This window comes from Mchenga conophoros, linkage group LG15, assembly GCF_057382185.1.
Source record: "Mchenga conophoros isolate Kocher_MC1m ecotype Shallow Benthic linkage group LG15, M_conophoros_male_GT1.1, whole genome shotgun sequence".
Lineage (NCBI taxonomy): Eukaryota > Metazoa > Chordata > Actinopteri > Cichliformes > Cichlidae > Mchenga > Mchenga conophoros.
Genome location: NC_140540.1, coordinates 13,289,355 through 13,307,862, shown reverse-complemented (window position 1 = coordinate 13,307,862; position 18,508 = coordinate 13,289,355). Strand labels below are relative to the sequence as shown.

Here is an 18,508-nt window from a genome sequence, read left to right as displayed (position 1 = left end):
TTCCGAACCAGCTTGGCCTGCACCGCTGGATTCGCGGGCGGCCACCTGAACTCGCACCTCCCCGTCGCTTGGCCGGGGCCTGGGGGCGCCAGCTGTCCGGGCTGATTCCCTCTCCCACTGGCGGTGGGGGAGTAGGTTCGGCCGGATGGCTCCCCAGCCTCAATCAGGCGATGGGGGTATGTGGTGGGGCGTGGTCTGCGGTGCCGTGCAGGGAGGGCGGACGCACCTGCACGGCATCCTTAATCACGCCCGCCTAGTTAAAAACACGGGGACTCGGGGGTTTGGGGATTGTTGTGGTGAGATGTAAATAAAGATGGCTCCGAATGATACTCCGTGGTCCCGCCGTGCCTTATTCTCGCCACAAACATTTTAACAAGTTACTGTCTCCTGCTGCATGTTTCTTGTTTTGGCTTAACTTCATCAGCTCAAAAAACACACCGTGCTGTGGTTTACTGAAAGAACTCATGTACAGGACACACTGAAAGCAGGTTTACAACGTTTAATTAACAAAGTCAAGATCAGTTAACAACAGCTGAACGAAAGATTTACTTTTTCTCGTCGATAAAATGGTCAGATGAGGTCCATGCCAATGTGCTCAAATGGTACCTCCATTAAGGGCAGTAAGGGCATAAAGGCACTTTTGGAATGGCCAGCTGGTTCACCAGCTGACACCACTGGACGCACAACATCAGCGCACATCCAAACAGATTCTTGGCCAGTAAAATCGGTCAATTTTTGGGTCCAGAGTCTTATCTTATTCCAGGTGACCAGCCATCGAGTTGTAACGAGCCACCTAAAAAAATCATTTCTCAGTGGCTCTTCTGCGACCAACAAGTAGATGTGTTCTTCCATTTTACAAGTGTCACGACACGCTCAACATGGTCTGTCGTTACAAAATGTGGAAATGTCAGGGCGCACTATTTGACTATCAGCTCTCATCATTTGATCAAAGGGCGAATTGCATAGTGCCATTATCTTCTGTGTAGCGAATTGCTGGAACCGGCAAGCTGAACGCGGCCCAAACGCCACGTGTCCCTATTGGCTGTGTGTGCAGCCCAGCATACTGCCCTATTGAGCTACCAAACCCCAACCAATCAGTTTTGAGATTTAAGGGGTATGCTAGCCGCCAGCTAACCGCAGCCGTTACTCTATGCATTTCCCCCCGATCTTTCATTTCCACCAGTACTATGGGGTATTTGTGAATATCCATGACTGAGCCGGACAGGTCGCCAGCTGGTCTTTGGCCAGGGTGATGGCAGTTTCGAGGTTCACCGGCTAGTGATAGCAGACTCACTTCACTGTCCTGGCCGGTAGCCCCCCCCCCCACAAATTTCTCTAGCACTACCATTTTCAGCAATCCAGCCTTTCTAAGTGTGGGGCCAGGCTGCAGCCACCTGGTTTAGGCAGAGGACTGGTCCTCCAGCCCCATTTGCCCCATGAAAGTTGCTGTGATGGTCTTCTGGAGAGACTGATGGCAGCCACTTGCAACAACCGGAGGGCACGTTCCTTCCCTGGCCACCAACACACATAATGTCACATAAACAGAAGCAGAAACTGCTGGTAAGTCATCAAATACACTCATGGCTGAACACCAACACAACTGAGTGAAGTAAAACATTAACTTACGGTCTTATGAACGCACACACTGTCCGTTGTTTGGCTGCCGTTTGTCTCTGAACTAAAGTTGCGGACATGCACCCCGATGGTGCATTCAGGGGGCATAGGAAATCCCATACACAACCCTAACCCTTTTGTACAATAGGTGCAATTACTAGTAGGCTGAAGGGTTGCGCTAGGGGCCATCTGTAGAGATGTAGGGTCAACAACCTGTCTGTGAACGTGGACAAAACAAAAGAGATGATTGTTGACTTCAGGAGAGCACAGAGAGCTCACTTCCCACTTAACATCACTGGATCCTCTTTGGAGGTCGTCAAGAGCACCAAATTCCTTGATGTCCACCTGGCGGAGAACCTTTTCTGGTCCCTTAACCCAAGCTCCATAACTAAGGAGGCCCAACAGCATCTCTACTTATTGCAGAAGCTGAGGAAAGCCCATCTCTCACCATCCATTCTCACCACCTTCTACAGAGGGATTATCGAGAGCGTCCTGAGCAGCTGCATCACTATCTAGTATGGTAACTGCACCGTATCAGATCGCAGTACCCTACAACTAATAGTGAGAGCAGCTGAGAAGATCATTGGAGCCCCTCTCCCCTCCATCATGGACACTTTTAGCACCCGCTCCATCCGCAAAGCCACCAGCATTATGGAGGACCTCACACACTCTTCACCCTGCTGCCTTCTCGAAAGAGGTACCAGCAAGCCGTCAGACTCCTGAACACTCAGTGACTGGACTGATACACACACACACACACCTTCACACATCGCTACCAAGCACTTATCTGCAGTATCTCACACACACACACACACACACACACACACACATATAGGGCTGGGCTATATCATACCGTTCACGGTAATACCGGTGTAATTTTGGGCAACGATAGGAAAATGAAATATCGTGATAGAATATGGGTAAAACGCGCATGCGCAGTGCCTATGTTTACATACGCACATGGCGGCGACACAGAATGAGAAGAGCGAAAGTGGAGCATTACGGCTATATTAGGCAGGCGCCTCGCGGAGTGATACGTACTGTGCTTCAACATAATATTACTGTATTGTGTGTGTATAACCTCTTTTTAAGTTTAGTGGATATTATACATTGTTATGCTCAGGATATGTCGGCCAATTTCCACTGGAAATGCCTTTTGGTTAAACTGTCAGCAAGGAATTTGCATTGTTACATTTTTATATAACTTTAATGCACATAAAAACAGCTGCTTGTTTAAGTGAAAATACATTGATGGTTTTTTTGCACTAATAAAGTCGTGGAGTTGTAAAGTATTTTGTCTAGTGTCAGTTATATCGTCAGTTATATCGTTATCGCAAATTTTCAAATGTATATCGTGATAAATATTTTTGGTCATATCGCCCTGCTCCACACACACACACACACACACACACACACACACACACCAAGTTACTTTTGCACAATACTCAGCATTTTGCACATATCCATTGCACTGTCTTGTCTTGTTTATTTTTGCAATTTTTTGCACATTGCACTGTACATTTCAAGCATGTACAGTGGGGTTGCTTGGAGACGAGTACCACACAGTTCCAATGAGCATACATTCCAAAATATGCAAACTAGCCCCATACATTATGATGACATATGTTCAGGGTATGAACATTCTATGCTGAAAGCTTATAAATATACAACTATTGAACTTGTTTTCAGTTGAACTTTTGCATAGCACAGAAGATTTTCACTGCGATCAAATTAGGTTCAAAGATGTTCAAACGCTTTTTTCTCAGAAAGGTAAGTTTGACGAGACTTGTAGCACATTTCTCTGTATATTTTCTTACAGTAAATAAGCATTTTGAAGCTTTTAATGGAGCTTCATAGATGATTTTTGTAAAAACTGAATTTTGAACCAAATGAAGTATTTTGTATTTCATACCATAAACTTTAAAACTCAAATTGAGGCATGAATAAATTGTTTTTAATTTATTTAAACATATTCATATCGGTCCACTTCATGAGTCGATAGCTCACTAAATTGATAAATAATCTAAAATAATACCAAATTTTCTAACTGGACACTTTTCATGTAGAGCCTCCCTTGGAATGTTTGTTTTATGCCATTACTGATGTTGGTTTTCTTCTTTCTAAACAGAGATCAAAAAACCAAAACGTGGCAGAGAAGGAAATTCCTTCTACGTCTCAACAGAGGTAAAGAAATGTGACTCTTTAATCCAATGTTGCCGGAGATATTTATAGCAGTGGTTTAGTGTGAGCTGTTTTATTTCCCTTTTATTGTTGTTTTTCTTCCGCCTTGTGTGTTTATATCGTTTTTACTACTTCTAGTTTTGTCTATTATTTATATCGATTCAGAGATTAGTTGAAAATATAGAGTGTAAATGTACAAAATACATGATTTTGTTCATTTTGGTATTTCATAACAGTTATTATTTTTTATTTGCAATATCCAGGATGCGCTCCTTGTTAAAAATTTCCACTTTGAAAAATAACATTTACACTTTTGTCCTCGATCAGCGTCCCGGATGCTTCTGTTGCTGCCACAACACCTAACCATGAAAATGGTATAAAGAAGAAGAAGAAAATAAAATGGAGACACTTCTTCTGCTGTTTCTCGGTTTGCTTTTACAGAAGACATATGAAATGCATATTTTCCTTAAAATGTATTTGTTAATTTTAAGTGACTTTTCTTTTTTAATAACATTATGTTTGTTCGTTCTCTACAGGAAACTGACAGCGATACAGAGGCAGAGACCCCCACTGTAAAGCCACAGAAAAAGTCCCGCTGGTCTATTTTCAAATTCTGGAAGGTATGTTTTATGGAAAGAGTCACTATCATCAAGCATTTATTCATCACAATGAAATGGGAGCAATTAAGAGCAATGAAGCACACAGCTATGTCCTGTCTTTTGGTTTCTTTCTACAGAGAAGAAACCAGGTTGCTCCAGAAACAACAGGGGAACCTGATAAAAAGAGTGACAAGTAAGGGAAACTTTAATCTTCTCACTTTAAAGAAAAAATCTTTTGGGATCCTTCTGGTTGCAGATTTGATACTTAATCTTCTATATATTTGTATATTTTTGCAGATTAAAGAACATGCAGCAGGACTGTACACCTGCCGAGGCAGCACCACCAAAAGAAGACTGCCTAGAAACAAAAGGTCGAGAACTGGTTGCTTCAGAAACAACAGGGGAACCTGATAAAAAGAGTGACAAGTAAGGGAAACTTTAATCTTCTCACTTTAAAGAAAAAATCTTTTGGGATCCTTCTGGTTGCAGATTTGATACTTAATCTTCTATATATTTGTATATTTTTGCAGATTAAAGAACCTGCAGCAGGACTGTACACCTGCCGAGGCAGCACCACCAAAAGAAGACTGCCTAGAAACAAAAGGTCGAGAACTGGTTGCTCCAGAAACAACAGGGGAACCTGATAAAAAGAGTGACAAGTAAGGGAAACTTTAATCTTCTCACTTTAAAGAAAAATTCTTTTGGGATCCTTCTGGTTGCAGATTTGATACTTAATCTTCTATATATTTGTATATTTTTGCAGATTAAAGAACATGCAGCAGGACTGTACACCTGCCGAGGCAGCACCACCAAAAGAAGACTGCCTAGAAACAAAAGGTCGAGAACTGGTTGCTCCAGAAACAACAGGGGAACCTGATAAAAAGAGTGACAAGTAAGGGAAACTTTAATCTTCTCACTTTAAAGAAAAATTCTTTTGGGATCCTTCTGGTTGCAGATTTGATACTTAATCTTCTATATATTTGTATATTTTTGCAGATTAAAGAACCTGCAGCAGGACTGTACACTTGCTGAGGCAGCACCACCAAAAGAAGACTGCCTAGAAACAAAAGGCCAAGAACTGGACATCAAGCCTCCACTGAACAGTTCAGAGGACCTAGTACAGGTCATAACTACAGACAATCCCAGGTAAGTGCTTTTAATATTTTGGCCGATTGCTGATCACAATAAGAATTAGATGTTTGAATGCTTTTCTCCAGAGAGACAATGTTTGTTTGTTGTCCTGTTGTGCTTGCTATGCATCCCTGACTCCTTTCTTCTTTCTGCATGCAGCAGCACCCATAAGGAATGTGGTGAAAATTCCAACCAGGTTAGAAACACCACTGAACATAGTGAGCCATCAGACCTGAGTTGGGACACTTTGCTTATGGAGTTTCTGGCACAAGAGGATGGATTGGAGCAGGTGTTTGACATGTAAGAGAAAAACGTCCTCCAAAATGTTTAAACTTCAAAGCTCATGCATACATGCACATACACTGCTTAGCTTCTTGACATCTTTCCTAATTGTGTGTTTGTGTTTTTACCGTTTTGCAATAGTTTAGGGAAAAATTTGAAGGATAGAAAAAAAAAGAAAAATAAAGTTCAGACTGTGGACCGCTTCGGGTGAGTACACGTGGTGCACGAGGACCAAAGCTCTCTTTGTCAAAGTGGAAATGAGTTATTTTACACTGATAGTGTAAACTTTGTGTATGTGTGGCAGGTTTCCAAACATTGTAAACAGCTGCTACATGAACTCCTGCCTGCAGAGCCTCTTCAACAATGAGGAGTTCATTAGAGATGTCAGCCGTCAGGAGACTTTGTGGAGAGCAGTCCCAGAAGCTCGGCTCTTAAGGTGCGCTACGTCAACCTTCTACTTTCTTCAGAAACCTGAAGAACAAAGATATCTAACACCAGAAATGTCTGTTTACCCTTTCCTTTTTACAGAAGGCTCATGAACATCAGGAACTGTCATCAATCAAGAGATTATGACCTTAAAAAACGCCGCCTAATGTCTTTTAAGAAGGCATTCAGCCAACAGGTTCCTGAATACGAAGGCAGTGCACAGAAAGTGCGTCAGCTATTTGGACATTTTGTTTTTTGCTTTACCTTCTAATGTTTATGTTCTAAATCTCCTCTGTGTTTTTCTTTCAGGACGCTCATGAATTCCTAACCTTTTTCCTCAATGAGGTGAAAAGCCTCTCACCTCACCTGAAGAGGGAAGCAGCTCTCCTGGGCCGAAGTTATACCTGCCCAGTAGAAGACCATCATGTTTTCAAAATGGAAAACATGAGGACATGCAAGAGGTAAGCCAGTCTTTCAGAAACACAGGGCTGATTGCAACATTTTCATATACCTCTTTTCCACCTACTTGATCGTTACTTTAACTACGTTACTCCTTAAATGTGTAGCTGCAGTCACCAGTCATCACAACAGGAGGAATTTACAAGCTTGTCCCTTGACCTGGTTCCAGAGGGGTCTGTTGAGGACATGTTAGGGACATACTTGAAGGTAAGATCACAAATTCCAGTAGAGATGTAGTATCACTGATCTTGTGTGTGCGCATAGGTTGTGATTTTTTTTTCTACCATAAAGCCTGTTTTCTCTTTGCCGTTGTTTAGGAACAAAAAATCGAATTTACCTGTGACTGTGGAGGGACGACCTCGGAAGTGAAGCAGTCTTTTGATACACTGCCAAGGTGAGTAAGGTCACATCAGAATTGATCGACTGACCTGATTTCCAAACTGTGGCGCACTAAACATCAGAGTTTTTAAGACAACACTTGAGCAGTCATTTTCTCCCATCTTCGGTTTGTGTTTGACACTCATTCTTCTTATTTTGTACCTTGGGTTTTTTTTTCTTTTCTGCCAGAGTTCTCATCTTTCACCTGAAGAGGTTTGGCTTTACAAAAACCCACAAGCTTCAGAAGGTGAATGACCCCGTCAGGCTGCAGAGGGACTTGGTGGTGTCATCCAAACAGGTAAAAACAGACTGCAGAACATCTCAGAGAATCAGCTTAATTATCGCACTGATGTGAGACTTTATGAAACTGATCTTTGGATTTGTTCCTTCTCAGGGTGATGGCCGTTATGAACTCATAAGCATCATTAGTCACTATGGAGGCACAGAATCAGGTAAAACAACTGACTTGTTACAAACAGAAAATGCTACTTTTGAGTGAAGGACTCACACACAAAAGCTTTTGATGTTTTAAGAAGCACTAAGTCCAAACCACTGTTTGCTTGAATCAGTTGACTTTTAGAAGTTGGATTCATTTGTCTTAATGTGATCTTAGGACACTACATCTGTCATTCTGTGCATCCTGAGGAGAGCCCACAGTCTACATCAGATCATTGGCTCACCTATAATGATGCACGGGTGCTCCACACAACTGGATCGGCAGTTTTTGAGGAACAGCAGCAGTCTGCCTACATCCTGTTTTACAAGAGAAACGTAAGAAGACACAGCAGCTGAGAGAATTTTGAAATGTCCTATTACCTTGTTAATCATTTTTCTCTTCATTCTAAAACAGGGTGTGGAAGCAAGTTAGAGCCATCATCGTGCTGAGAAGGAACAACCGTCGTCTCAGACCGCTGGTAAGTATTGCCCTTAGGAGGAAGGGTCCTCCCAGAGAGCCTGGTTCCTCCCAAGATTTCTTCCTCCAGGAGGGAGTTTTTTCTTGCCACCGTCGCCCCACATTCACCGGTCATTCACTAGTAGTGCACCACTACTAGAGATAGTCAGGACCAGTGTTTGGCTTGCTCTCTGGGAACAACAAATAAATTAATAATAAAATAAAATAAAGATATTATTGTCACGGGCTGAAAGCAGGGACTCAAGCGCAGAGCAGGTTGATGTCTCAAAACACAATTTATTTACACACCCGTGCAATAATATATACAGTGACGGGAAATTCAGGGTTCCAGGGGATTAGGGGAAGGCTCTCTCTCTCTCACGCTCGCTCACGTCCTCACACACGTTCGTACCGCGGGGAGGTCACAGGTCCGGGAAGATAAGCTGGAACAGGGAAAGGGAGATATCACTCACAAATCACGAAGGCATAAAGGTGTAAGACCACGGGAGCTGGAAAGGTAGACTAACGTCAGTAGCGCAATCATCCCGCGATGAGAGGATCTGTGACCCAGCCTCAAATAGAAGACGGATAATCAGCTGATCGCCAACAGCTGTGAGAGCCAAGGGCGGGAGCCAGCTGTGAGCTCCGCCCAGGCAGAGAGATAGGGGGAGAAAGAGAAAAAAAACACAAGTGTAGCCTTGTGAGGCCGGCTGGGCAGGCACGGGGACCATGACAATTATTTACTTATTTATTTATTTTTTATTAAAATTAACGTAACAACAAAAACAAAAATAACTAATAAAAACTAATTAACTAAGTATTCAACTGTGTTTTGTGAAATTTGTAATGAGTCTCAGTTAAGTTGATGTCACAGAAGTTTCTGAATCAACCATTTAGATTGTTCAACAAACAGATTTACTCAGGTAAAGATGGTAAGCTGGAGCACTGGTACCCTTCTAGTTCAGTTTAAGTTTTTAGACAAATATTCCCTCATTCAGTTGCAGTTTCTGCTTACATTATACATTATTTAGCTGCAAATGTTTAGCTGCAAGTAGCAAAGTCCAAAAGTGACAACATTTCCACTGCACTCTCTCCAGAAATGGCATATAGAACTTTTGATCAAATTAGACATTTATCCTTGAAAAATCCATGAAAATCTTTAATTGTACCTTTTATAACATTGTGGTGGGGCGTGGTCTGCGGTGCCGTGCAGGGAGGGCGGACGCACCTGCACGGCATCCTTAATCACGCCCGCCTAGTTAAAAACACGGGGACTCAGGGGTTTGGGGATTGTTGTGGTGAGATGTAAATAAAGATGGCTCCGAATGATACTCCGTGGTCCCGCCGTGCCTTATTCTCGCCACATTGGTGCCGAAACCCAGGAGGCAGCACGGCGGGTCCGTATCGGAGCCAGGGAATGGAGGAGCTGGCCCAGATGGTGGCCGAAATGGCGGCCGCCCAGCGGGAGCAGGCGGCGGCGGAGGGAGTAGTAGTGACGGAGGAGTCGCGCGATGGGCTGCTCCAGCGGGGAGCGACGGCAGTGACGGATGGACCGCGCAAGGAGCTGGAGGTCCCCGTGCCAGGGGAGCCTGCTCGAGTGGAACTGGCGAGCGAGGCGTGTGCCACGCTTGAGATCGCCGTGCTCACCAGATCGGCCTCACCACCACCAGAGGCCAGTACACGCCACACCTCTGCCCAGCCACCTGTGAGCTGGGGCTCACGACTGTGCCGGCCGCGCCGGGTGCACACGCCACGCGTCCGACTTCCGAACCAGCTTGGCCTGCACCGCTGGATTCGCGGGCGGCCACCTGAACTCGCACCTCCCCGTCGCTTGGCCGGGGCCTGGGGGCGCCAGCTGTCCGGGCTGATTCCCTCTCCCACTGGCGGTGGGGGAGTAGGTTCGGCCGGATGGCTCCCCAGCCTCAATCAGGCGATGGGGGTATGTGGTGGGGCGTGGTCTGCGGTGCCGTGCAGGGAGGGCGGACGCACCTGCACGGCATCCTTAATCACGCCCGCCTAGTTAAAAACACGGGGACTCGGGGGTTTGGGGATTGTTGTGGTGAGATGTAAATAAAGATGGCTCCGAATGATACTCCGTGGTCCCGCCGTGCCTTATTCTCGCCACAAACATTTTAACAAGTTACTGTCTCCTGCTGCATGTTTCTTGTTTTGGCTTAACTTCATCAGCTCAAAAAACACACCGTGCTGTGGTTTACTGAAAGAACTCATGTACAGGACACACTGAAAGCAGGTTTACAACGTTTAATTAACAAAGTCAAGATCAGTTAACAACAGCTGAACGAAAGATTTACTTTTTCTCGTCGATAAAATGGTCAGATGAGGTCCATGCCAATGTGCTCAAATGGTACCTCCATTAAGGGCAGTAAGGGCATAAAGGCACTTTTGGAATGGCCAGCTGGTTCACCAGCTGACACCACTGGACGCACAACATCAGCGCACATCCAAACAGATTCTTGGCCAGTAAAATCGGTCAATTTTTGGGTCCAGAGTCTTATCTTATTCCAGGTGACCAGCCATCGAGTTGTAACGAGCCACCTAAAAAAATCATTTCTCAGTGGCTCTTCTGCGACCAACAAGTAGATGTGTTCTTCCATTTTACAAGTGTCACGACACGCTCAACATGGTCTGTCGTTACAAAATGTGGAAATGTCAGGGCGCACTATTTGACTATCAGCTCTCATCATTTGATCAAAGGGCGAATTGCATAGTGCCATTATCTTCTGTGTAGCGAATTGCTGGAACCGGCAAGCTGAACGCGGCCCAAACGCCACGTGTCCCTATTGGCTGTGTGTGCAGCCCAGCATACTGCCCTATTGAGCTACCAAACCCCAACCAATCAGTTTTGAGATTTAAGGGGTATGCTAGCCGCCAGCTAACCGCAGCCGTTACTCTATGCATTTCCCCCCGATCTTTCATTTCCACCAGTACTATGGGGTATTTGTGAATATCCATGACTGAGCCGGACAGGTCGCCAGCTGGTCTTTGGCCAGGGTGATGGCAGTTTCGAGGTTCACCGGCTAGTGATAGCAGACTCACTTCACTGTCCTGGCCGGTAGCCCCCCCCCCCACAAATTTCTCTAGCACTACCATTTTCAGCAATCCAGCCTTTCTAAGTGTGGGGCCAGGCTGCAGCCACCTGGTTTAGGCAGAGGACTGGTCCTCCAGCCCCATTTGCCCCATGAAAGTTGCTGTGATGGTCTTCTGGAGAGACTGATGGCAGCCACTTGCAACAACCGGAGGGCACGTTCCTTCCCTGGCCACCAACACACATAATGTCACATAAACAGAAGCAGAAACTGCTGGTAAGTCATCAAATACACTCATGGCTGAACACCAACACAACTGAGTGAAGTAAAACATTAACTTACGGTCTTATGAACGCACACACTGTCCGTTGTTTGGCTGCCGTTTGTCTCTGAACTAAAGTTGCGGACATGCACCCCGATGGTGCATTCAGGGGGCATAGGAAATCCCATACACAACCCTAACCCTTTTGTACAATAGGTGCAATTACTAGTAGGCTGAAGGGTTGCGCTAGGGGCCATCTGTAGAGATGTAGGGTCAACAACCTGTCTGTGAACGTGGACAAAACAAAAGAGATGATTGTTGACTTCAGGAGAGCACAGAGAGCTCACTTCCCACTTAACATCACTGGATCCTCTTTGGAGGTCGTCAAGAGCACCAAATTCCTTGATGTCCACCTGGCGGAGAACCTTTTCTGGTCCCTTAACCCAAGCTCCATAACTAAGGAGGCCCAACAGCATCTCTACTTATTGCAGAAGCTGAGGAAAGCCCATCTCTCACCATCCATTCTCACCACCTTCTACAGAGGGATTATCGAGAGCGTCCTGAGCAGCTGCATCACTATCTAGTATGGTAACTGCACCGTATCAGATCGCAGTACCCTACAACTAATAGTGAGAGCAGCTGAGAAGATCATTGGAGCCCCTCTCCCCTCCATCATGGACACTTTTAGCACCCGCTCCATCCGCAAAGCCACCAGCATTATGGAGGACCTCACACACTCTTCACCCTGCTGCCTTCTCGAAAGAGGTACCAGCAAGCCGTCAGACTCCTGAACACTCAGTGACTGGACTGATACACACACACACACACCTTCACACATCGCTACCAAGCACTTATCTGCAGTATCTCACACACACACACACACACACACACACACACATATAGGGCTGGGCTATATCATACCGTTCACGGTAATACCGGTGTAATTTTGGGCAACGATAGGAAAATGAAATATCGTGATAGAATATGGGTAAAACGCGCATGCGCAGTGCCTATGTTTACATACGCACATGGCGGCGACACAGAATGAGAAGAGCGAAAGTGGAGCATTACGGCTATATTAGGCAGGCGCCTCGCGGAGTGATACGTACTGTGCTTCAACATAATATTACTGTATTGTGTGTGTATAACCTCTTTTTAAGTTTAGTGGATATTATACATTGTTATGCTCAGGATATGTCGGCCAATTTCCACTGGAAATGCCTTTTGGTTAAACTGTCAGCAAGGAATTTGCATTGTTACATTTTTATATAACTTTAATGCACATAAAAACAGCTGCTTGTTTAAGTGAAAATACATTGATGGTTTTTTTGCACTAATAAAGTCGTGGAGTTGTAAAGTATTTTGTCTAGTGTCAGTTATATCGTCAGTTATATCGTTATCGCAAATTTTCAAATGTATATCGTGATAAATGTTTTTTGGTCATATCGCCCTGCTCCACACACACACACACACACACACACACACACACACACCAAGTTACTTTTGCACAATACTCAGCATTTTGCACATATCCATTGCACTGTCTTGTCTTGTTTATTTTTGCAATTTTTTGCACATTGCACTGTACATTTCAAGCATGTACAGTGGGGTTGCTTGGAGACGAGTACCACACAGTTCCAATGAGCATACATTCCAAAATATGCAAACTAGCCCCATACATTATGATGACATATGTTCAGGGTATGAACATTCTATGCTGAAAGCTTATAAATATACAACTATTGAACTTGTTTTCAGTTGAACTTTTGCATAGCACAGAAGATTTTCACTGCGATCAAATTAGGTTCAAAGATGTTCAAACGCTTTTTTCTCAGAAAGGTAAGTTTGACGAGACTTGTAGCACATTTCTCTGTATATTTTCTTACAGTAAATAAGCATTTTGAAGCTTTTAATGGAGCTTCATAGATGATTTTTGTAAAAACTGAATTTTGAACCAAATGAAGTATTTTGTATTTCATACCATAAACTTTAAAACTCAAATTGAGGCATGAATAAATTGTTTTTAATTTATTTAAACATATTCATATCGGTCCACTTCATGAGTCGATAGCTCACTAAATTGATAAATAATCTAAAATAATACCAAATTTTCTAACTGGACACTTTTCATGTAGAGCCTCCCTTGGAATGTTTGTTTTATGCCATTACTGATGTTGGTTTTCTTCTTTCTAAACAGAGATCAAAAAACCAAAACGTGGCAGAGAAGGAAATTCCTTCTACGTCTCAACAGAGGTAAAGAAATGTGACTCTTTAATCCAATGTTGCCGGAGATATTTATAGCAGTGGTTTAGTGTGAGCTGTTTTATTTCCCTTTTATTGTTGTTTTTCTTCCGCCTTGTGTGTTTATATCGTTTTTACTACTTCTAGTTTTGTCTATTATTTATATCGATTCAGAGATTAGTTGAAAATATAGAGTGTAAATGTACAAAATACATGATTTTGTTCATTTTGGTATTTCATAACAGTTATTATTTTTTATTTGCAATATCCAGGATGCGCTCCTTGTTAAAAATTTCCACTTTGAAAAATAACATTTACACTTTTGTCCTCGATCAGCGTCCCGGATGCTTCTGTTGCTGCCACAACACCTAACCATGAAAATGGTATAAAGAAGAAGAAGAAAATAAAATGGAGACACTTCTTCTGCTGTTTCTCGGTTTGCTTTTACAGAAGACATATGAAATGCATATTTTCCTTAAAATGTATTTGTTAATTTTAAGTGACTTTTCTTTTTTAATAACATTATGTTTGTTCGTTCTCTACAGGAAACTGACAGCGATACAGAGGCAGAGACCCCCACTGTAAAGCCACAGAAAAAGTCCCGCTGGTCTATTTTCAAATTCTGGAAGGTATGTTTTATGGAAAGAGTCACTATCATCAAGCATTTATTCATCACAATGAAATGGGAGCAATTAAGAGCAATGAAGCACACAGCTATGTCCTGTCTTTTGGTTTCTTTCTACAGAGAAGAAACCAGGTTGCTCCAGAAACAACAGGGGAACCTGATAAAAAGAGTGACAAGTAAGGGAAACTTTAATCTTCTCACTTTAAAGAAAAAATCTTTTGGGATCCTTCTGGTTGCAGATTTGATACTTAATCTTCTATATATTTGTATATTTTTGCAGATTAAAGAACATGCAGCAGGACTGTACACCTGCCGAGGCAGCACCACCAAAAGAAGACTGCCTAGAAACAAAAGGTCGAGAACTGGTTGCTTCAGAAACAACAGGGGAACCTGATAAAAAGAGTGACAAGTAAGGGAAACTTTAATCTTCTCACTTTAAAGAAAAAATCTTTTGGGATCCTTCTGGTTGCAGATTTGATACTTAATCTTCTATATATTTGTATATTTTTGCAGATTAAAGAACCTGCAGCAGGACTGTACACCTGCCGAGGCAGCACCACCAAAAGAAGACTGCCTAGAAACAAAAGGTCGAGAACTGGTTGCTCCAGAAACAACAGGGGAACCTGATAAAAAGAGTGACAAGTAAGGGAAACTTTAATCTTCTCACTTTAAAGAAAAATTCTTTTGGGATCCTTCTGGTTGCAGATTTGATACTTAATCTTCTATATATTTGTATATTTTTGCAGATTAAAGAACATGCAGCAGGACTGTACACCTGCCGAGGCAGCACCACCAAAAGAAGACTGCCTAGAAACAAAAGGTCGAGAACTGGTTGCTCCAGAAACAACAGGGGAACCTGATAAAAAGAGTGACAAGTAAGGGAAACTTTAATCTTCTCACTTTAAAGAAAAATTCTTTTGGGATCCTTCTGGTTGCAGATTTGATACTTAATCTTCTATATATTTGTATATTTTTGCAGATTAAAGAACCTGCAGCAGGACTGTACACTTGCTGAGGCAGCACCACCAAAAGAAGACTGCCTAGAAACAAAAGGCCAAGAACTGGACATCAAGCCTCCACTGAACAGTTCAGAGGACCTAGTACAGGTCATAACTACAGACAATCCCAGGTAAGTGCTTTTAATATTTTGGCCGATTGCTGATCACAATAAGAATTAGATGTTTGAATGCTTTTCTCCAGAGAGACAATGTTTGTTTGTTGTCCTGTTGTGCTTGCTATGCATCCCTGACTCCTTTCTTCTTTCTGCATGCAGCAGCACCCATAAGGAATGTGGTGAAAATTCCAACCAGGTTAGAAACACCACTGAACATAGTGAGCCATCAGACCTGAGTTGGGACACTTTGCTTATGGAGTTTCTGGCACAAGAGGATGGATTGGAGCAGGTGTTTGACATGTAAGAGAAAAACGTCCTCCAAAATGTTTAAACTTCAAAGCTCATGCATACATGCACATACACTGCTTAGCTTCTTGACATCTTTCCTAATTGTGTGTTTGTGTTTTTACCGTTTTGCAATAGTTTAGGGAAAAATTTGAAGGATAGAAAAAAAAAGAAAAATAAAGTTCAGACTGTGGACCGCTTCGGGTGAGTACACGTGGTGCACGAGGACCAAAGCTCTCTTTGTCAAAGTGGAAATGAGTTATTTTACACTGATAGTGTAAACTTTGTGTATGTGTGGCAGGTTTCCAAACATTGTAAACAGCTGCTACATGAACTCCTGCCTGCAGAGCCTCTTCAACAATGAGGAGTTCATTAGAGATGTCAGCCGTCAGGAGACTTTGTGGAGAGCAGTCCCAGAAGCTCGGCTCTTAAGGTGCGCTACGTCAACCTTCTACTTTCTTCAGAAACCTGAAGAACAAAGATATCTAACACCAGAAATGTCTGTTTACCCTTTCCTTTTTACAGAAGGCTCATGAACATCAGGAACTGTCATCAATCAAGAGATTATGACCTTAAAAAACGCCGCCTAATGTCTTTTAAGAAGGCATTCAGCCAACAGGTTCCTGAATACGAAGGCAGTGCACAGAAAGTGCGTCAGCTATTTGGACATTTTGTTTTTTGCTTTACCTTCTAATGTTTATGTTCTAAATCTCCTCTGTGTTTTTCTTTCAGGACGCTCATGAATTCCTAACCTTTTTCCTCAATGAGGTGAAAAGCCTCTCACCTCACCTGAAGAGGGAAGCAGCTCTCCTGGGCCGAAGTTATACCTGCCCAGTAGAAGACCATCATGTTTTCAAAATGGAAAACATGAGGACATGCAAGAGGTAAGCCAGTCTTTCAGAAACACAGGGCTGATTGCAACATTTTCATATACCTCTTTTCCACCTACTTGATCGTTACTTTAACTACGTTACTCCTTAAATGTGTAGCTGCAGTCACCAGTCATCACAACAGGAGGAATTTACAAGCTTGTCCCTTGACCTGGTTCCAGAGGGGTCTGTTGAGGACATGTTAGGGACATACTTGAAGGTAAGATCACAAATTCCAGTAGAGATGTAGTATCACTGATCTTGTGTGTGCGCATAGGTTGTGATTTTTTTTTCTACCATAAAGCCTGTTTTCTCTTTGCCGTTGTTTAGGAACAAAAAATCGAATTTACCTGTGACTGTGGAGGGACGACCTCGGAAGTGAAGCAGTCTTTTGATACACTGCCAAGGTGAGTAAGGTCACATCAGAATTGATCGACTGACCTGATTTCCAAACTGTGGCGCACTAAACATCAGAGTTTTTAAGACAACACTTGAGCAGTCATTTTCTCCCATCTTCGGTTTGTGTTTGACACTCATTCTTCTTATTTTGTACCTTGGGTTTTTTTTTCTTTTCTGCCAGAGTTCTCATCTTTCACCTGAAGAGGTTTGGCTTTACAAAAACCCACAAGCTTCAGAAGGTGAATGACCCCGTCAGGCTGCAGAGGGACTTGGTGGTGTCATCCAAACAGGTAAAAACAGACTGCAGAACATCTCAGAGAATCAGCTTAATTATCGCACTGATGTGAGACTTTATGAAACTGATCTTTGGATTTGTTCCTTCTCAGGGTGATGGCCGTTATGAACTCATAAGCATCATTAGTCACTATGGAGGCACAGAATCAGGTAAAACAACTGACTTGTTACAAACAGAAAATGCTACTTTTGAGTGAAGGACTCACACACAAAAGCTTTTGATGTTTTAAGAAGCACTAAGTCCAAACCACTGTTTGCTTGAATCAGTTGACTTTTAGAAGTTGGATTCATTTGTCTTAATGTGATCTTAGGACACTACATCTGTCATTCTGTGCATCCTGAGGAGAGCCCACAGTCTACATCAGATCATTGGCTCACCTATAATGATGCACGGGTGCTCCACACAACTGGATCGGCAGTTTTTGAGGAACAGCAGCAGTCTGCCTACATCCTGTTTTACAAGAGAAACGTAAGAAGACACAGCAGCTGAGAGAATTTTGAAATGTCCTATTACCTTGTTAATCATTTTTCTCTTCATTCTAAAACAGGGTGTGGAAGCAAGTTAGAGCCATCATCGTGCTGAGAAGGAACAACCGTCGTCTCAGACCGCTGGTAAGTATTGCCCTTAGGAGGAAGGGTCCTCCCAGAGAGCCTGGTTCCTCCCAAGATTTCTTCCTCCAGGAGGGAGTTTTTTCTTGCCACCGTCGCCCCACATTCACCGGTCATTCACTAGTAGTGCACCACTACTAGAGATAGTCAGGACCAGTGTTTGGCTTGCTCTCTGGGAACAACAAATAAATTAATAATAAAATAAAATAAAGATATTATTGTCACGGGCTGAAAGCAGGGACTCAAGCGCAGAGCAGGTTGATGTCTCAAAACACAATTTATTTACACACCCGTGCAATAATATATACAGTGACGGGAAATTCAGGGTTCCAGGGGATTAGGGGAAGGCTCTCTCTCTCTCACGCTCGCTCACGTCCTCACACACGTTCGTACCGCGGGGAGGTCACAGGTCCGGGAAGATAAGCTGGAACAGGGAAAGGGAGATATCACTCACAAATCACGAAGGCATAAAGGTGTAAGACCACGGGAGCTGGAAAGGTAGACTAACGTCAGTAGCGCAATCATCCCGCGATGAGAGGATCTGTGACCCAGCCTCAAATAGAAGACGGATAATCAGCTGATCGCCAACAGCTGTGAGAGCCAAGGGCGGGAGCCAGCTGTGAGCTCCGCCCAGGCAGAGAGATAGGGGGAGAAAGAGAAAAAAAACACAAGTGTAGCCTTGTGAGGCCGGCTGGGCAGGCACGGGGACCATGACAATTATTTACTTATTTATTTATTTTTTATTAAAATTAACGTAACAACAAAAACAAAAATAACTAATAAAAACTAATTAACTAAGTA

General features: G+C 43.2%; 2 protein-coding genes across 4 annotated transcripts; both read left to right on the top strand.

Moving 5' to 3' along the window:
* The first annotated feature begins 5,160 nt into the window (after positions 1-5,160).
* Positions 5,161-8,782, top strand: LOC146557997 (ubiquitin carboxyl-terminal hydrolase 37-like). Of its 2 annotated transcripts, none has more exons than XM_085247107.1 (13): positions 5,161-5,286; positions 5,391-5,540; positions 5,688-5,825; positions 5,949-6,014; positions 6,112-6,243; positions 6,336-6,459; positions 6,543-6,694; positions 6,800-6,899; positions 7,010-7,086; positions 7,260-7,368; positions 7,465-7,522; positions 7,684-7,841; positions 7,921-8,782. In XM_085247107.1, exons 1-13 carry the CDS (start codon positions 5,168-5,170, stop codon positions 7,936-7,938), a joined length of 1,401 nt encoding a protein of 466 aa, XP_085103233.1. In that variant the 5' UTR covers positions 5,161-5,167; the 3' UTR covers positions 7,939-8,782. The 2 variants fall into 2 exon arrangements, with proteins under 2 accessions (XP_085103233.1, XP_085103232.1); XM_085247106.1 differs by having other exon boundaries at positions 5,685-5,825.
* Positions 8,783-14,886: 6,104 nt separating this feature from the next.
* Positions 14,887-18,508, top strand: LOC146557996 (ubiquitin carboxyl-terminal hydrolase 37-like). Of its 2 annotated transcripts, none has more exons than XM_085247111.1 (13): positions 14,887-15,012; positions 15,117-15,266; positions 15,414-15,551; positions 15,675-15,740; positions 15,838-15,969; positions 16,062-16,185; positions 16,269-16,420; positions 16,526-16,625; positions 16,736-16,812; positions 16,986-17,094; positions 17,191-17,248; positions 17,410-17,567; positions 17,647-18,508. In XM_085247111.1, exons 1-13 carry the CDS (start codon positions 14,894-14,896, stop codon positions 17,662-17,664), a joined length of 1,401 nt encoding a protein of 466 aa, XP_085103237.1. In that variant the 5' UTR covers positions 14,887-14,893; the 3' UTR covers positions 17,665-18,508. The 2 variants fall into 2 exon arrangements, with proteins under 2 accessions (XP_085103237.1, XP_085103236.1); XM_085247110.1 differs by having other exon boundaries at positions 15,411-15,551.

What these genes read in the sequence shown, in the direction of transcription:
- LOC146557997 (XM_085247106.1), top strand. Translation starts at nt 5,168, where the DNA reads ATGCAGCAGGACTGTACACCTGCCGAGGCAGCACCACCAAAAGAAGAC. An exon ending in TTGGAGCAGGTGTTTGACAT is followed by an intron (nt 5,826 to 5,948) that starts GTAAGAGAAAAA and finishes GTTTTGCAATAG; the next exon opens with TTTAGGGAAAAATTTGAAGG. An exon ending in TGTTAGGGACATACTTGAAG is followed by an intron (nt 6,900 to 7,009) that starts GTAAGATCACAA and finishes GCCGTTGTTTAG; the next exon opens with GAACAAAAAATCGAATTTAC.
- LOC146557996 (XM_085247110.1), top strand. Translation starts at nt 14,894, where the DNA reads ATGCAGCAGGACTGTACACCTGCCGAGGCAGCACCACCAAAAGAAGAC. An exon ending in CAGACTGTGGACCGCTTCGG is followed by an intron (nt 15,741 to 15,837) that starts GTGAGTACACGT and finishes TATGTGTGGCAG; the next exon opens with GTTTCCAAACATTGTAAACA. An exon ending in AACATGAGGACATGCAAGAG is followed by an intron (nt 16,421 to 16,525) that starts GTAAGCCAGTCT and finishes TTAAATGTGTAG; the next exon opens with CTGCAGTCACCAGTCATCAC.